General features: G+C 40.7%; 1 protein-coding gene across 1 annotated transcript in view; it reads right to left on the reverse strand.

Moving 5' to 3' along the window:
• Positions 1 to 256: 256 nt before the first annotated feature.
• The window catches only part of LOC147887300 (Nucleotidylyl transferase superfamily protein), a 68,372-nt gene continuing 52,946 nt past the window's right edge, over positions 257 to 15,682 (reverse strand). Inside the window, exons 10-12 of the mRNA XM_087394443.1 lie at positions 1,573 to 1,679; positions 690 to 800; positions 257 to 530 (exon numbers count right to left, since the gene is read on the reverse strand). Coding sequence (XP_087250569.1) covers positions 414 to 530; positions 690 to 800; positions 1,573 to 1,679 — 335 coding nt within the window. The 3' untranslated portion in view covers positions 257 to 413. The remainder of the gene's footprint in view (positions 531 to 689; positions 801 to 1,572; positions 1,680 to 15,682) is intronic.

Here is a 15,682-nt window from a genome sequence, read left to right on the forward strand (position 1 = left end):
ATGTTTGCTAGTAAATACAAGGTAGAACAAACTAGAAACATATTAGAATAGAGAGGTCTAAACTAAGGCCTACTCTCTCTCTCTCTCTCTCTCATTCATTGGAGGGGACAAAAAATCTAATTTCAATTGTGATCAAAGAAGCCGCAAACTACAATAGCGCAACGCAACGAATAATGGAAAATCACAATGAAAGCACATGGGTCCATTCAAGACTTGCTATGAAAGACATTGAAAGACTACATTTTATTCAGCCTGCTTTGCAATATGCAAATGCAATTATACAGCTCATTAGGGAACACTTATATACAACAGCATGTCTCAATTGCACGGCCTTGGAAAATTGCAATTTACACATCAATGAAAATCAAATACAATGGAATTTACTTCATTGAAATCAGATGTAGCATTATGAATCACAGTTTATTCCATTCCCTGATCTCGGTAGATGACTTGTCAACGCGAAATACATCAGCAGGTATTGATTTGAATAGCCCTTCTAATTCATTTGGGATATTTAAGTCTGAAAGAGCCTGAAATTTGGCACCTTAGCAATTTAGCACACATTGACCTTAATAAAAGTCCCGAGGAGTGCATATCTGACAATTCACTAAACTAACAACAGATTATGACTCACATAAAAACATTCCATAATTTTGTTAAAAATGGCATGCTGAAAAGAAATAAAATACCAGAAATTGGCCATTGATTTTCCGGCCACCCACGAGAAAATCACATCCTAATTGTTGTATGCCAAGCAGCACCTCCAGCATCCTTGAATGACTTCCATAGTAGTACTTTGGCTGCATTTACATCAAATACATTAGAAGCCTTCCAAACATGAATATTAATCAATAAACACTTCTAATCCTAAGCAATCCATGCAAATCTATCACTCCATGAATTTCTACCCCACCTACATCCCCTCCCAATCTCATCCATACAGGGTCACACATAGTCCCATTGAAATTATGAACTTGAGTACCCCACTTTCATTGATATAAATTGTTAAATCTCAAATATATTTGAGATTCACCAGTTCCAAGACCATAAATGCAGGGTTGATAACTTATGTTGCAAAGCAGAGACTCAACACTCTTTAGTATTGCTTAAATTAAAACAGGTTTATTTTGAGATTTAAGGAAAGTACAAGATAAGATGGTCAGGTAAAGGCATTCCATCAATAGTCTTAATATGTTTCAGAACTCCTGATCAGCAAGGTCTGATAGGCAGATATATCAGCTGTCACAAATCAGCTTGCAAATTAACCGACCTTGAAAGTGCACTGAAAATTAGGAAAAGCATGTCTTTGCGGGTTTTGAGATTATGAAAGGTTTTTTGCTTGTAATTCTGAGGATTAACATTTTGGTTAACTCTTACTAACAATGTTACCCAGCCCATGTACACTACAGATGTCCAACATGAGCAGGCCTAAGCAAAAACGAAATTCTGCCTTAAGTAAAGACATTTCAGTCGAACAGAGTCTTGACATTCAAATGTTCCAAACAAAAATTACTAGACCAAAGTTTCAAGTGCAAATAACTATTGAAATATAAATCATCATTCACAGCTTACATTGATGAGTCTTACGGCTGTGTCTGCACCAATCACAAAGGTGCTATATGGAAAGAGTTCTGCCTTTTTGAAGAAGTATGGTTGATTGGTGAATGTCACAGTCTTACCTGCAAAGAATCGATAAACGATCATATTTTACCTTTCCTTATGTTTCAAAGCTTTTCTTATAACTCATTGTCACTGCATCAAGCAGATCCAATTACTGGAGTAAGTCAAAACATCGAGCGACTGCGTTCGAGCGAGCCCAGAGTTCGAGCGATGCTTGTGATGAACTTTTTCTAAACCTATAGTAGCAATAGTTTTTTACTAGAAATGGTTGAATCTACATGACCATATTAGAGATTGTTCTTACTTATTTTTCGTATGATTCTTGGCAACATACAAAGATAAAACCTACTATTGGGGATAACTCATAAGTCCATACAAGTCAGCAATGATTCAATGAATACCAAATGAAAACTTATTGGCAACATACAAAGAGAGAACCTATTATTTGATAAATAATAAATCCATGCAAGTTAGAAATCATTCAATAGATACAAAAGGAGAAATGTTGCAATGTCTACACCTTGAGGTAGTCACTCAAAATTATGTAAGGTAGCACGTGAGTTGAACGGGTTTCTTTATTTTGTGGACTTACATACAAACAAAAATAGTCCCGTCCATGATATAGAAGCTCCTCCTATAAAAATCCTTCACAAAAAACTATTTGTAGCAGGGATGTTTTTATCGAAGCTATGCTCATATATTAATATAAAATCTTGGCGAAACTTTTTAAGCTCCTTTTTTTTTGTTTCACAATATCAGTCAAATTTAGTACCTTTTAATATATTTTCTTTTAAACTTTGAAGAAAAAAATGTAAATCATGTTAGTGAAACTTTACTTTTTTTACATAAAAGTTTCAAATCCTGGTGAATGTTTCCAACATTTATTTTTATTAGGGCATACATACTTTCGATGCCAATATAAAATTTTAGATTCATAACGAAACTAACTTGAAAAAATCATCCATGATTTGTAGCTCGTCGATTTTTATCCTACCCATATGATATGATCCATTTTGTACACAAAATGATAACATGAATAAAATGTTTAAACTATGGAGCTAATAAATTATTGATCACCTTATGACCATGATGCTAACAAAATATGGATCACCTTCATATGTCCATGACCATGTATATACCTATGGGAGGGAGAGAGAGAACCAAGGACCCGAACTCTATATGAGAAAAATTTAAGAAAATATAAGAGTTTGATAAGGTTTAGCTCTGATGAAAAAAAGGTAAGGACAAACTTTCTAAAGTTGTAGAATTTAGACACTCTAACATGATAAATGGATTCATTCATATCATTTCGATCGTTTTGACTACAAACATGACCATATTTGGAGTTTGATTGACCAAGTTATGGCCCAAATAAAATTGGCAGAAGGAGCCTCCCAAGAGGCCGCGATATCGCGGCCTCTTGGGAGGCTCCTCCTCGATATCGCGGCCTCTTGGGAGGCTCCTCCTCCCATTATCTTTTGCCTTGAAAATGAAAATTTCACAAGAAAAACACATACTCTAACCCCTTTCTTCGACCCCTCCTTCTTCCTTAACCCTTGCAAAAACATTACAAAACATTTTTCAAAAATTGTTGTTTGTATATAAGGCAATTGATTCCTCACAATATCATGGGTAGTACAACAACTGTAAAAGTAAGCAATGCATGCTACTTTTTGAACATAAATCATCACACTAGAATGTCAATTTTATGAAAGTCCTCGCTCGAACTGTCACCTCGCTCGAACGCAGTCGCTCGAATTCTAATAATCCTCCAATTACTGAAAAATAACATTGGCATAATCCAAGGAAGATTCGGAAGCAGGCAATTTCAATTGAAGGAGAGCAAAAAGTAGGGCTATTGCCGAAAGGACCAGTTGCCCATTACCACTAAACTAGAGACGTGTCAAGGGGTATCCTCTCGTCCAGCTTTAGACCAAATAGATGAAGGATACATTAGCATGCAGAAAGAGGCATTAAAGCCCTGCCTATTTGGATTGTCCATCTTCATTGTGGATGTGTGGTGTCGATTTAATGATGATCTAACCATGTCAATCTACACCCAAAATCTTTCGTGCAAACCAAATAAATCCATAGTCACTATGTAACAATGTATCAAATATTGCAGCTTTAGAATTTACTCTTGCTTGTCTAGACTATATTTAAACTAGTGGCAGGGACCACAAAAGAAGCAACGTGATTGACCAAAAAAAATTCACAAAAAACACAGGTTATGCAGAGGCTTTTACAACTAGCCATGTTCATATATTTCAAACCCAAATAACCAAGTTCACCTAAAAACTGCCACTTAGAGGCATAAAATGATCTTAAAAGCTTCTAAATTTTAATTGCAAGTTTTAGACACATTCAGACGATTCACGTGACATCAATACCCTAGTCGGTGATAGTATCAATTTATCCTCAAAGAACATCATTGTCATGTGCATGGTGTACCTAGGGTTGGATAGCAAGTAAACGTGGATTACGGGATAGCATAGGACTGGATGGCTATTTTTAGCCGAGATTGCTATATATAGAGATTGATTCATATATAGTGCTCGCTTTATATGGAGGGAGCTATTCATAGCATTGTGCTATCTATAGCGGGTTTCCTCCTATATAGAGGGAGGGCCAGTGCTATTGTGTAGATCAGTGGAGCGCTTCTCAACTGATGGATGGGGCTTGGACCCAGCAAGCCGGGACTCTGGCCATCTACATGGCAGATCATAGGTGGTGTATTGAAGGTCTTCTGGACGGGCTCAGGTGGTATGGACGCCTGGGTTAGATACGGGCCTATGGATGAGTCGAGCTGTAGCCCACGTGCTCGGGGGTGGTCGGGAGGATCGAGGCGCCTGCCCTATGATTCTGATTGGATTGAGGACAAGATTCTAGGTCAGTGATAGAGTCAAATCCTGTGGGTCGTGTCATTTGGTATCATAGCCGTCCTATCACAATTGAATTCAATGCGAGGTATGCAAAAAATGTGTCTTCCAGGTACGCTTTTTGAGATTGCTCTTTCAAATCTGAATTTCTGCTCATGTATGGGCTGAATCATTGGCTGATGATGCACACTCATGATTGGGAGAGTTGTGGAAGAAATAGACGTCCATAGGTTGTGTGCTCTCTCGGTTGCTACGTGCTTGGAAATCAAGATTCCCTGAGAAGGGTAGGCGATGAGAAGATTTGATGCTTACAGCAAGAGATATGAGGATGGATCGTTTCTGACCTATAACTTCCCATGCTTGTTGGCTGTGTGGGGACGCGTGAGAGTGGGCTGTTTAGGAAAAGAATTCGCTCTAGGTTCTCAAGGATGAGATTCCTACCCTAGAGACCTAGATTTGCTGCAGTTAAGAAGTAGGAGGAAAGAGAGGGCGTCCATAAGCCAGAGAACGGCTTGCCTAGGAAATTCGGTCATCAGAGACAGAGGCGATATGATTGGGGCAGGCGCTTGGCAGTGGGAAGAACTGTATGGCCTGATTTTAGCGCGTTTTGGCTATTTTTGGCTGGCTAGAGAAAAGCGGGACCAGATCTATTAAAAGCGAGACTGTTTTTTGGTCAAAAAAGCAGGTTGCCTTTTTATTTTTCTCTAGCAAGGAAAGCACTTACCCTAAATTCGCCTAGATTTTGATGGCCCTTCCTAGCTATCTATATGCCCGGGATTCCTCTCTCTCACACACTTCAGCACTTCAGCGCATGCAAGCAAATTTCCCCCTCTTTTCGTCTGCGATCAGCCTATCAGATTCTGTGATCAGCCTATCAGATTCTGCGATCTTTCTTGCTGTCCTCTACCCGCCTTCTTCCTTGATTCCATGCAGCACCAGATTCTCTTTTGCTAGTGGGACACTAAGGTATGTTACATTTAAGATTCTCTAATGTGGTAGTATAATCTAGCGTAAAACAATACCCAAGGACCTCTAGGGTGAAGTACAAGTAGGCTGAATTGAATTGGGGGCAACTTGATTAGATTTTTTACGAGGGCTGACTAAGATTCTTTACCTAGCCATGTTTTTCTTGTTGGTATATGTGCAATGCCCACCTTTCATATGTAACCACTGATGTTCCATAGTGCTCTTTTGTAAGGCCCCCATTATAAGGAGAAGCCATGGTGTGAGCACTGGACATTGGTAGGATCCTAGTTTTGACACTAGATGAGGTCTCATGGTGACCGTTTGATGGTTAGGAGAGATAGAAGGATCAATGTACTCCGCAGGGGTTCGGGGGCAGCGCCCTCAATGGGGGTGTGGGGGCAACGTCCCCAACGATGGGGCCTGCGACAGTATGCCCTCCGTTGCATGCGAGCGATCATTCACGTGTGAATTTGCCCTCGCGCACGTGATCGATGGTTGGTGGTCAATGGTCTTTGGCTGGTGGCGAAAGTCAAGCAATATGCTCCACCGTCCTCGGACTTGGTCACACACTCTACTAAGTCAATATGCATGTGCCACCGCCAGCCCACCTTTGTGGTGGAATTGGTCTACTACCAAGGGCTATATAAGGAGGCCACTTCTCAAGCCTCAACATCGAATGCCAATACCCCTACCTCCAGTCCTTCTCCATCCAAAGTCTGTCTAGATCGCCATCGAAGTTCTACTTGAGAGCGCACGGGTGGACAGCACCATCAGTTGTATCTGATACGAAATTTTTTATTCAGCTCTATTGTGTTTATCATCTTGTTATTGTACTATCGTTGTTGTCAAACGATCTCTCCGCTGCATCGTATTTCTACATTTTTTGGGTTCAACCCTGGAGCTCCATAGTCTAAACTCTATCTCGGGAAGGGTTACCACATCTCTTCTGATGATGGTCTGTCAATGCCTTATTTGGAACTTAGTGTTCCTAGATAAGAGATCTAAGAACTGGATGATCCTGTGATAGGAATGCAAGAAGACTCATCTGCGGGATTGGAAAATGAGAAAATTTATGTACACCATGGTTGTGCAGATAGTAATCCTCTACGGATGCCCAGCTTGGGCACCCGGGCTCTTTAGGATGTATTGGGAAAGGATAGAGACTTTACACAAATGTTTCCTTGGAATGAGGGGTAAAGGCACACACACCCTACCCCATCCTACCGGTTGAAACAGGTATGATACCTCTAAGAGGAAGCAATATGTCAATTCATGGCTTACCTCAACAAAGTTGAGAAGATGAGGATACCACACAAGGCGATGGGAGCTGCACAAATCAAGGGATGGCACAAAGAGGGCATGAAGTGGATGGAATCATGGGGTAAAACAGCTGCCGATATACCAGAAGATGTGTGTGAAATCAGAGAGAGAGTGACGCAGAGAATGCTACAGAAGGTATTGCAATACTCGGGGACAAAATGCAGTCCTACAAACAGGAAATCAACTCAATGGACAATTACCAAATGCAAAAGTACCTCAGAGAAGACAAATCAATATTAAAAAGACAGCTAGCCTGCAAAATCAGTAGTTCACATGATCTCAAGGTAGACAAGGGTAGGTGGGCAAGACCCAGGATCCCCATAGAGGAACGGATTAAGGTAGGGAGACCCACTGGTACACCAAGAGAGCAGAAGATCTGTAGACTATGCACGTTGGAGGAGGTGGAGATAGAGGAGCACTTCCTGTGTACTTGTCATGTTTACTATAAGATCCGAGGACAATACCATTGCCTATTTCAAGAGGGGCACGGTTTCGGGCCTCTCTTCCAGCTGATTCACGTCTTTGTGTTGGTCTCTATTCGATGGAGATGTGGCGACATAGAGAGACCTTGTTGCATTGGATTAGAGAGCAGGAGGACACAGTGACACATGAGACAGAGATAGATCGAGCCTAGCCACATGTCACAAATTTGTACACATTTGAGTCTGCTGCCCTTGGACATCGCAGAATAGAGGAGGAGATAGATGATATGAGGGATGCATGGGTCAGTGGGATGAGACGATGACAGGCCAGGGCACGCACGATGGAGGTTCAGCCCATCACAGCTATATTTGGAGAGGATCACCTGACCAGAGGCGTTACTCTTGGCATGGTCCCTTGGATTTAGAGATCATGGGGACCATGTACCCTACCACACACAGAGAGACAATCCGGCAGACACAAATACGAGACATTTTTGCAGCTCACAAGAGAGCCACCATGGCACTTGATTATGTATTTTGACTCTGAGATTGAGTACTAGCTTTGTCTCTTGAGTTTTGAGTTTGGTTTAGCCTAGTACCCAGCAAAGAGCCTTAGCGAGCCCTCTGCTTCAACCCATCGTGGCTTGTATGAGTTATTTTGTGATTGTGCTATGTCTCATAGACCCACGAGGCCTCCTGCAAACATTAATACATCTTTCTTTCTTTCTTTCTCACACACACACATACAACACGCACAATTCTTTTTTAGTGAAATCCATTAAACATTATATTACAAGAATCAGTCCCAAAAGGTGGGACCTCTAGTTACAAGGATCAAAACATATCATAATATGACAAGAAAGTAAGATAACCAGTCCCACGCACGTAGACAACCACACACACACACACGCAAGCATGCACATGATATGATATGAAATAATCGTATTTAAGTCCACTTGATTTTCCTATTCTGCAAATACATGCCTAGCCAATTGGTGTGCTAGGTTCAAGACTTTGCTGCGATGCCCTAATGCCTCCTTTCGGTAGGCTCTCAGTTTCCTAGCTGGCTGTTCTAGAAGGGTTTCGAGACTGGCCTCTTTGTTGTTGTATTTTCCCCTGATATGTATGTATACTCGGCCATGGAGAAGCATGTGTTCTTCATTTTCTATCTCCACTGTTGGGCAGGTTTTGCAAGTTCTAAAGTCCCTTGGAATTCCAGGTCTTACCTACCTAGTCTTTATTTTCCAAATAAATGATATTTCCTCCCCAAGGTACCATATTTGTCCATTGGATTGATTTCCCACTTGTAGAACTCCAATTTAGGACCAAGGTCTTGCCATAATTTCTGTAACATTTTCTGTCTAACTAGATTAATGATATCTTCCACACCCTCGAGGATGATTGTAGCCTGCATTCCTCACTGCTCCATCCATTTGACGCTTCTCTATGTCATCCCATGCCATTATCCTGTGTGGGATCTTGTTTGCCTCCATTTTTTAGATCTTGTTGAGGTAACCATGCACTACCATTTTGCTTCCCCTTTGAGAGGTATCATCCCTGTCTCTGGTAGTCCATTAGGATAAGGAGTTTGTACTTTGGTTCTCGTCTCTACAATGAGAAATCATTTGCTGATTCCTCTATTCTTTTCCAATATACCCTAGAGAGCCAGTGTGCCATGTGGGGCATCCATAGAAAACCATTGTTTGTACTAGTATACTGTATGAGAATTTTCTCATTTCCCAGCTCCACACACGTGCTTTCCTACATTTGTTTTGAAAGCTACATACCCTCCTGCTATTTTCTCCATTCCACGCACTCATTCCATGAGTAGTTATCCATGAATTCAAGCCCTATGTATTTGTATGGAGGAACTACTCCTAGAGGTCCCCCTTGAACATGAAGAACATCTGCTTGTTTTGTGTCCCAATCACCGTGACTTTTGTCTCGACAATTTGACTTGCATGCCCATTTCATAGTTACCAGAGGGCGTTGCTCCTCCCTCCTAGAGTGTGGGAACATTGTTCCAAACAAAGCCACATTCGGGAACATTCCCAAAGAGTGCGTGAGTGTGTGTGTGTGCGCGCGCGCGTATTACAGAGCAATGACATAGAAAATTTGCCAAATGGGAAACTAGGGCCAGGCAAAAGGCTCTTTTGGATAAAGGTTGTTCTTCTAAAGAGTTCTTCAAAAGCTTCCACTCTAAAAAGCAAGTTCACAATATTTGTCGGATTCGGACATCTGATGTTCTTTGGACTTCCTCATGGGCCCAGCTGGCTCAAGCATGTGCTCATTATTTTTCCCAACAATTGGGAACCTAGAGTCATCTTCGCAACAGATTTTATTGGCAAGACGGAAATTACGACATGTGTCTCCCATTATTGTTCTTGACTAGGCTTTGCAGCTTGAGACTCCTTTTACAGAATGGAAACTTCTTGATGCTTTGAAATCATGTGGTAAATGGAAGACCCCAGGTTGGGATGGCCTTATAGTTGAGTTCTTTCTGACCTACTAGGATGCCTTGAAGCATGTTTACTTGCATATGATTAATTCAGCTTAGCAAAATTAGCTAATGCCATTTGCTTGGAAAAAAGGGTTGGTTAAATTGATTCCCAAGAAACCTCTTTGTGAATTTTGTGAATCATTTGCTGATTGGAGGCCTGTTGCTCTCATGCCAGTCATTTATAAGATGATTACCAAAATGGTCGCCGAGAGAATAAAAGGTTTTCCGCGTGATGTCTTGCATCCTCCTCAATACGGCTTTATTCCTCGCAGGCATATCACTGATAATATTACCAATGCATATATGGAAATAGAATATGCAAAGTATACCCAGCTAGACGTACTCCTGCTGCAAGTGGACATTGCCAGAGCTTTTGATACTGTGCAGTGAGATTTCATCTCGCAAACCATGCAAGCTTTAGGATTTGGGCATCGAACGCAAAATGTTATCTACTGGCTCTACAGTGACAGCAAAGCTGTGTGCATTTTATCGGGAGATGTTTCTCATCACTCAACTTTAGCTTGATCAGTGAGACAAGAATACCCTTTCAGTGCTTTGCTTTATGCAATAGCTACTCATCCATTAATCATCGTGTGACTACACATGTCTTGCATGGTCTGCAAATACACGGCAAAAAGCCCATGATTGCGCAAGCTTATGCTGATGACTCATTTTTCACTCCTAGGAACACCAAAGTGACCTTGCATAACTCATGAAAGCTTTAACCTTGTATGGACTAGCTGCTGGTTTGCAGGTAAACTTTCAAAAGTCCAAACTTTTGCCTTTGCATTCCAAGGATTGGCATAGTTCTTTGTGACCGGGGGAAATTGTTTTGCCCAACTAGCTTGTTGGTCATAACAGATATCCTTTAAGATGGAACATCACTCGTCAGTCAGGAAATAGATTGGGTTCTTGCCAAGCTTAGGAAGAAACTGAAATATTGGAAGTAAGCCACTTGGCCTCTTCATGTTTGACTCCGAATTTTGCCGTCAATTTTGGTGGCTTATATCCAGTTCTTCTTGACGTTGATGATGTTGGGAAAAAAGGATATCTCTTCTTTCATGTCCACCCTTATGGAAACTTTCTCATGCTCCAAGCATGGCCATAAGAGTATTAGGTTACTCTCTCAGGAGAATTTGTGTTCCCCAAAGATGCATGGCAGCTTAAACATCTTGAATATTCATATTCATCTTTTGGCTCACAAGGGAAAATTAATGCTGCAACTTTTACAAGGGGATCAACCTTGGGCTGCCATGATGTCTCACTTACGTTTGTAGCTGAATTCTCCTACCTTTGGGTATTGGCATCCCACTCCATGGGATTTCTTTTTGGGTTATGTTGACGATATAGTTAAAGGCTGCCCTTTTGTTTCTGCAATGCTATTGGCCTGGAAGGAGATTCTTTCTCATCTCAAATGGAATGGTCGGGATTCGCTGGCTGGGAACTCCTTGCGTGCTGAGAATTAGCATTGGTCCAGGGCCTTTGATCAACCCCTTGCTTTACACGAACCCTGGCATTACTCTGATGGGTGATGTGCTTCATGATAATGGTACTTTGTTATATTTTCCTTTGGCAACCAGATAGTTTGGATTGGGGATGCACTATCGACCCCTCTGGCATTATCTTTCTCGGGTCATAGTCACAAGAAACGTTTCGTCGTTTCGTCATTTCAACAAGTTTAGTTTCGTTTCGTTTCATTTCGACTTTTCAGACGAAACGGATAGGTTTCAAATTGATACTTAAATATATACCCTTACAGGGGCGAATAAGATATGTTATATTTACATTAGAGTGAGCAAAGAGAAATACTAGTCAAGACACTAAAAAGAAAATTCAAAACACAAACATATTCTTCAAACTTATTTAAATTCAATTTCCTTTCTCAAGTTCGGATAGGTTTCGAGATGATACTCAATATATGCAAGGATAGAGGCAAACTTATTTAAATTCAATTCCCTTTCTCAAGTTCGGATAGGTTTCGAGATGATACTCAATATATACAAGGATAGGGGCAAATAAGATATGTTATATTCAAGTTTAGAGTGAACAAAGAGAAATACAAGGCAAGATACCTCAAAAGGAAATTCAAAACACAAACACATTCTTCAAATGTTTTTAAATTCAAGCGTTCAATCTCTTTTCTGAAGTTTCAACTTAGAACATTTGGTATTTATGGAGTCAAAACTTAGTACATATAGATTCTAGAAAAAATGGAACAAAAACATGTATTTTGATTTGGGCGAAACAAAGGCTTTGTTGAGAGTGTAGGCCATTCTATGGGCTATCCATAGGTGCCACTCATTCCTTGGTATGTGCCTTGTAGGCCTAGTTACAGTCAATTAGGTCAGTTGGTACAGTTAGTACATGTACCACATAGGACAATTAGGACACTTAGTCCAGTTAGGGCATTTAGCCCTAGGGCTTTGTCATATTGGCTCCCTCTTGAGCCTCCATTCATCGTAGCAGCATTTTCATTACAGCAGCTCGTTTTTCTCCTTTCCCACTCATTTTTCAGATACCATTTTGCTTGCCCTAGCCAACAGAGAGTGTTTCGTCCTGTTTCGTAACGTTTCATTTGTTTCGCGTTTCGAGATTTCAAACAGGACGAAACGGGTTTTCATGTGACTATATCTCGGATGCTTCATTCTTTTTTGCCGGTGCCTAGGCTCGAGCTCATGTCTCGCCTTGTTAATTGGTCGTTGCATCACCAGGGTTCTCCTATTCACCCATTGCGGCTTGGAGATATCTCAGTGGCAGGTTTATACACGGTTTTGATGCCGCCTCCTTGGATATCGCAACATGCGAATCAGCTTTGGTCTTTCAATTGTAATGCCAAATGGTGGTGTAAAATATTGCACCTGATCTGGTCCTGCAAACTTCCACTTCGCCTACAGGTTTTTCTATGGAGAGCCATGCTTGGTGTTATTCCTTTTTGCCAACTCTTGGCCCGTCGCCATATTGTTCCCGCTTTATGCCATGTTTGGCACCCAAGGAATCCTTGCTTCATCTCTTCTGGAATTGTCTTGTCACCCGTGACTTCCTGTTCTTTCTTCGACAGCAGCTTCAAGCTAGCTTTCCAACTGCCTCCTTTGGCAAGTTCTTTTGGATTTTTGGCATTCACCCAAGGCGACCATAATTTGGTCTATTTCTTCACATGGACTCTATGGAAAGACAGGAATCACCAAGTCTTTCAAGAGTCTGCTCTTCCCTTTTCTTCTCTTTCCGGATGTCGCTCACGCAATCCTTTTATGATTGTCTATTATCGGTTCGTCCGATAGATTACAGTCTCGACTTGTCTTATAATGAGATTTTCTGATCTTCTACTTGCTGATCTCTGCTTTGGGGACAGCTTCTTTGTAATATGAAGAAAGATGGCTTCAGCTTTTTTTATTTAAAGTGTGGGCGCATGCATGTGCCACCTCATATGACACATCATCATATGACATAAAACTATACTAGAACATGAAACTTTTTAGCTCTAGAATTTGAAAAACTATCTGGATAACTAAATGCTTCGCTAATATTTCCTACGAACATGGCAGCCCTGTTTGCTGCATTATATGCTACTCCATGCTCCCTATGTGTCACCCCATATGCTAACCTCATTTCCGCACTCATGGATACCTCTCTCCAACTAAATCTCCCCATGTGCACCTTCTATGATCCCCTCCATGAGCTCTCTTCATTCGGGGGTGGTTTACACATGGGATAATGAACCATCTACTCAAACAACCCCTCTGCGGCGGGCCCACAAAGACCCAATGAGGTATTTACTCCATCTAGTTCCTTTCAGCAATCCCAGGAACAGATTGAGAAGGATCTCCCACACACCAAAAAAATGTAGTACCACACGAATAGAATCTTAACCCAAAGTAAAGTACTGATGTAGATCCAACTTTAAATGACAAGTGTACACAAGAGACACTCACAAAGAACACTCAAACTTGTGATTGATGACAGCAATAGAACAACCAAAATATTGTAAGGATATTTACAATGATATGATAACATAGGGGAGTTCAACTAAAGATTGGACTTTTTAGTTTCTAAATAACCTCGCTCTCTTTTGTATTTTCAATTGTTGATTGTGGTTCATTGTGGAATACATATCTTTTGTGTCTTGCTTTTCCACTCTTTTGTACTCCTTTCCACTTTCATTTCCTCCTATTCATGCCCAATCCCCAGTGGTGCAAGTTGGTAATGAGGAAGAGAAACTTGATCCCGTGAGGTGTCTTCGACAGCCTTCCAACGCTTGGACCGGCTCTATTTATTGTAAATCCCCTATTCTCAGCCCAACTGAGTCCACTTCAATAGTTTGTTATGGGTTGAAAGGCTAATCCAATGATATAACTTTTGTCACGCTTGGAGTACTTTGGTCTTACCACCTTGTCATCATGCCAAAAAAGCATAAAAAGCAGTCCCAAATGTTGAACCTCGGCAATCTCACAAAGATGCACATAAAAAGTGCTGATAGCAAAAGTTGCTCTATGAAGCAAAGTGGTAAAGAAAACTTACAAAACAACTTCAAATGCTTCTTGTGCTGAATGTGACCCCTAAATAGCATGAAACTTGCATCCAAAACAGCTCCAAATGCTTTGTTTTATGTTACAAATCATGCATTGGGTGTTCAAATGCCCAAAGATGACCAAAAATAAAAAGGCACCAAATTTTCTGAGCAAAAAGCGTTCAAAGATGTTTCCTTCAACTTGCAAATGTGCTAGGAGGCTTAGGAATATGTCCAAATGCCAAAAAAATGACCAAAATTTACAAATGCATATTATTATGTGTATGTAGTGAATAAGCAGTCCATGTCATTTTAGAACAAGAAGAGACTATTTTTCAAGAGGACACACATCCCAAGATTTTACAGTTTCTTACATAGCTGTATATTCAGAAATTACATTAGACATTCTTTCTTTTGCTATCATTTTTCATATAAGTGATTGTCAACAATTACTACAATATTAAATACAATAGAACTTTTGATTCGGAATTCAACATGTCTCTCGTTGAGGACTTCGGTTCTACGAGTGGAAGTGATAAGCTAGATCGCACTAATCTAGCAAGGGATTGTGGGTGGAGATGAAAAGAGATCTGCCAATGCAAGTACTATCAGCATGAGAAGTAGTCAGGCTTCTTCTAGATGTTCTCCTGCTCCCACAAATGAGCAAAGAAAGGTTGATGGATGGAATGCATAGGCTTTGTCTCCTATTGCTCTTGCTGTGAGGAAACACATTATAAAACACATTTCAGTCATGCACAATTGCAAATTGTTTGTGGGATGTATTATCTAATATATAAAATGTTAAGAATGAAGCACAGGTGATTGCATTCCGTAACAACTCAATGCACAGTGAATCCATCAGGGATCATATATCTAGAATTACAAATTTAAGAGATCAACTTGCAAACATTGATGAGAGCATTAAAGACAAGAAGTTGTGTCAATCACTCTAACTAGCTTGGCTCCCTTGTATAGAGTGTTTGTTACATCTCTCAATATTTGCCAAGGGGAAGCTCTGTGCACATTTGAGAGCTGGTTGGATGCTTGTTGGAGCATCACACAACTGACCTGAAAAATCAGTTTGCAGATTTGCAGGTGCATTAGCTCTGTGAGGATCACCTATAGGAGCTCACTGATGTACTTGAAAGGAAAAATGGAAGAGTTATTCCATGGATTTTGTGGTAGGATTACCACAAACCTCTGCATAGTGCAATTTGGGTGATCGTGGATCCACTCACCAAAATGTCACGGTTCAGTCCTATAATTGAAAATATTTTTGGCTTATTGACTGAAATAATTAGTGACAAAGATGCAAATTTTACTAGCCATCTATGTTCACGAAATTCGACACTCAGCTCAGCATGAGTTCGGCCGATCATCGTGAATCGGATGGACAGATTGAGAGGGTCAATCAAACTTTGGAAGAGCTTAAGTCTCCAAGAGGCACTCTAATTGGGAGGAGTATCTTCCT

This window comes from Dipteris shenzhenensis, chromosome 23 (genome assembly GCF_047967505.1).
Source record: "Dipteris shenzhenensis isolate YYH24624 ecotype China chromosome 23, Dip_SZ_1.0, whole genome shotgun sequence".
NCBI classification, from domain to species: domain Eukaryota; kingdom Viridiplantae; phylum Streptophyta; class Polypodiopsida; order Gleicheniales; family Dipteridaceae; genus Dipteris; species Dipteris shenzhenensis.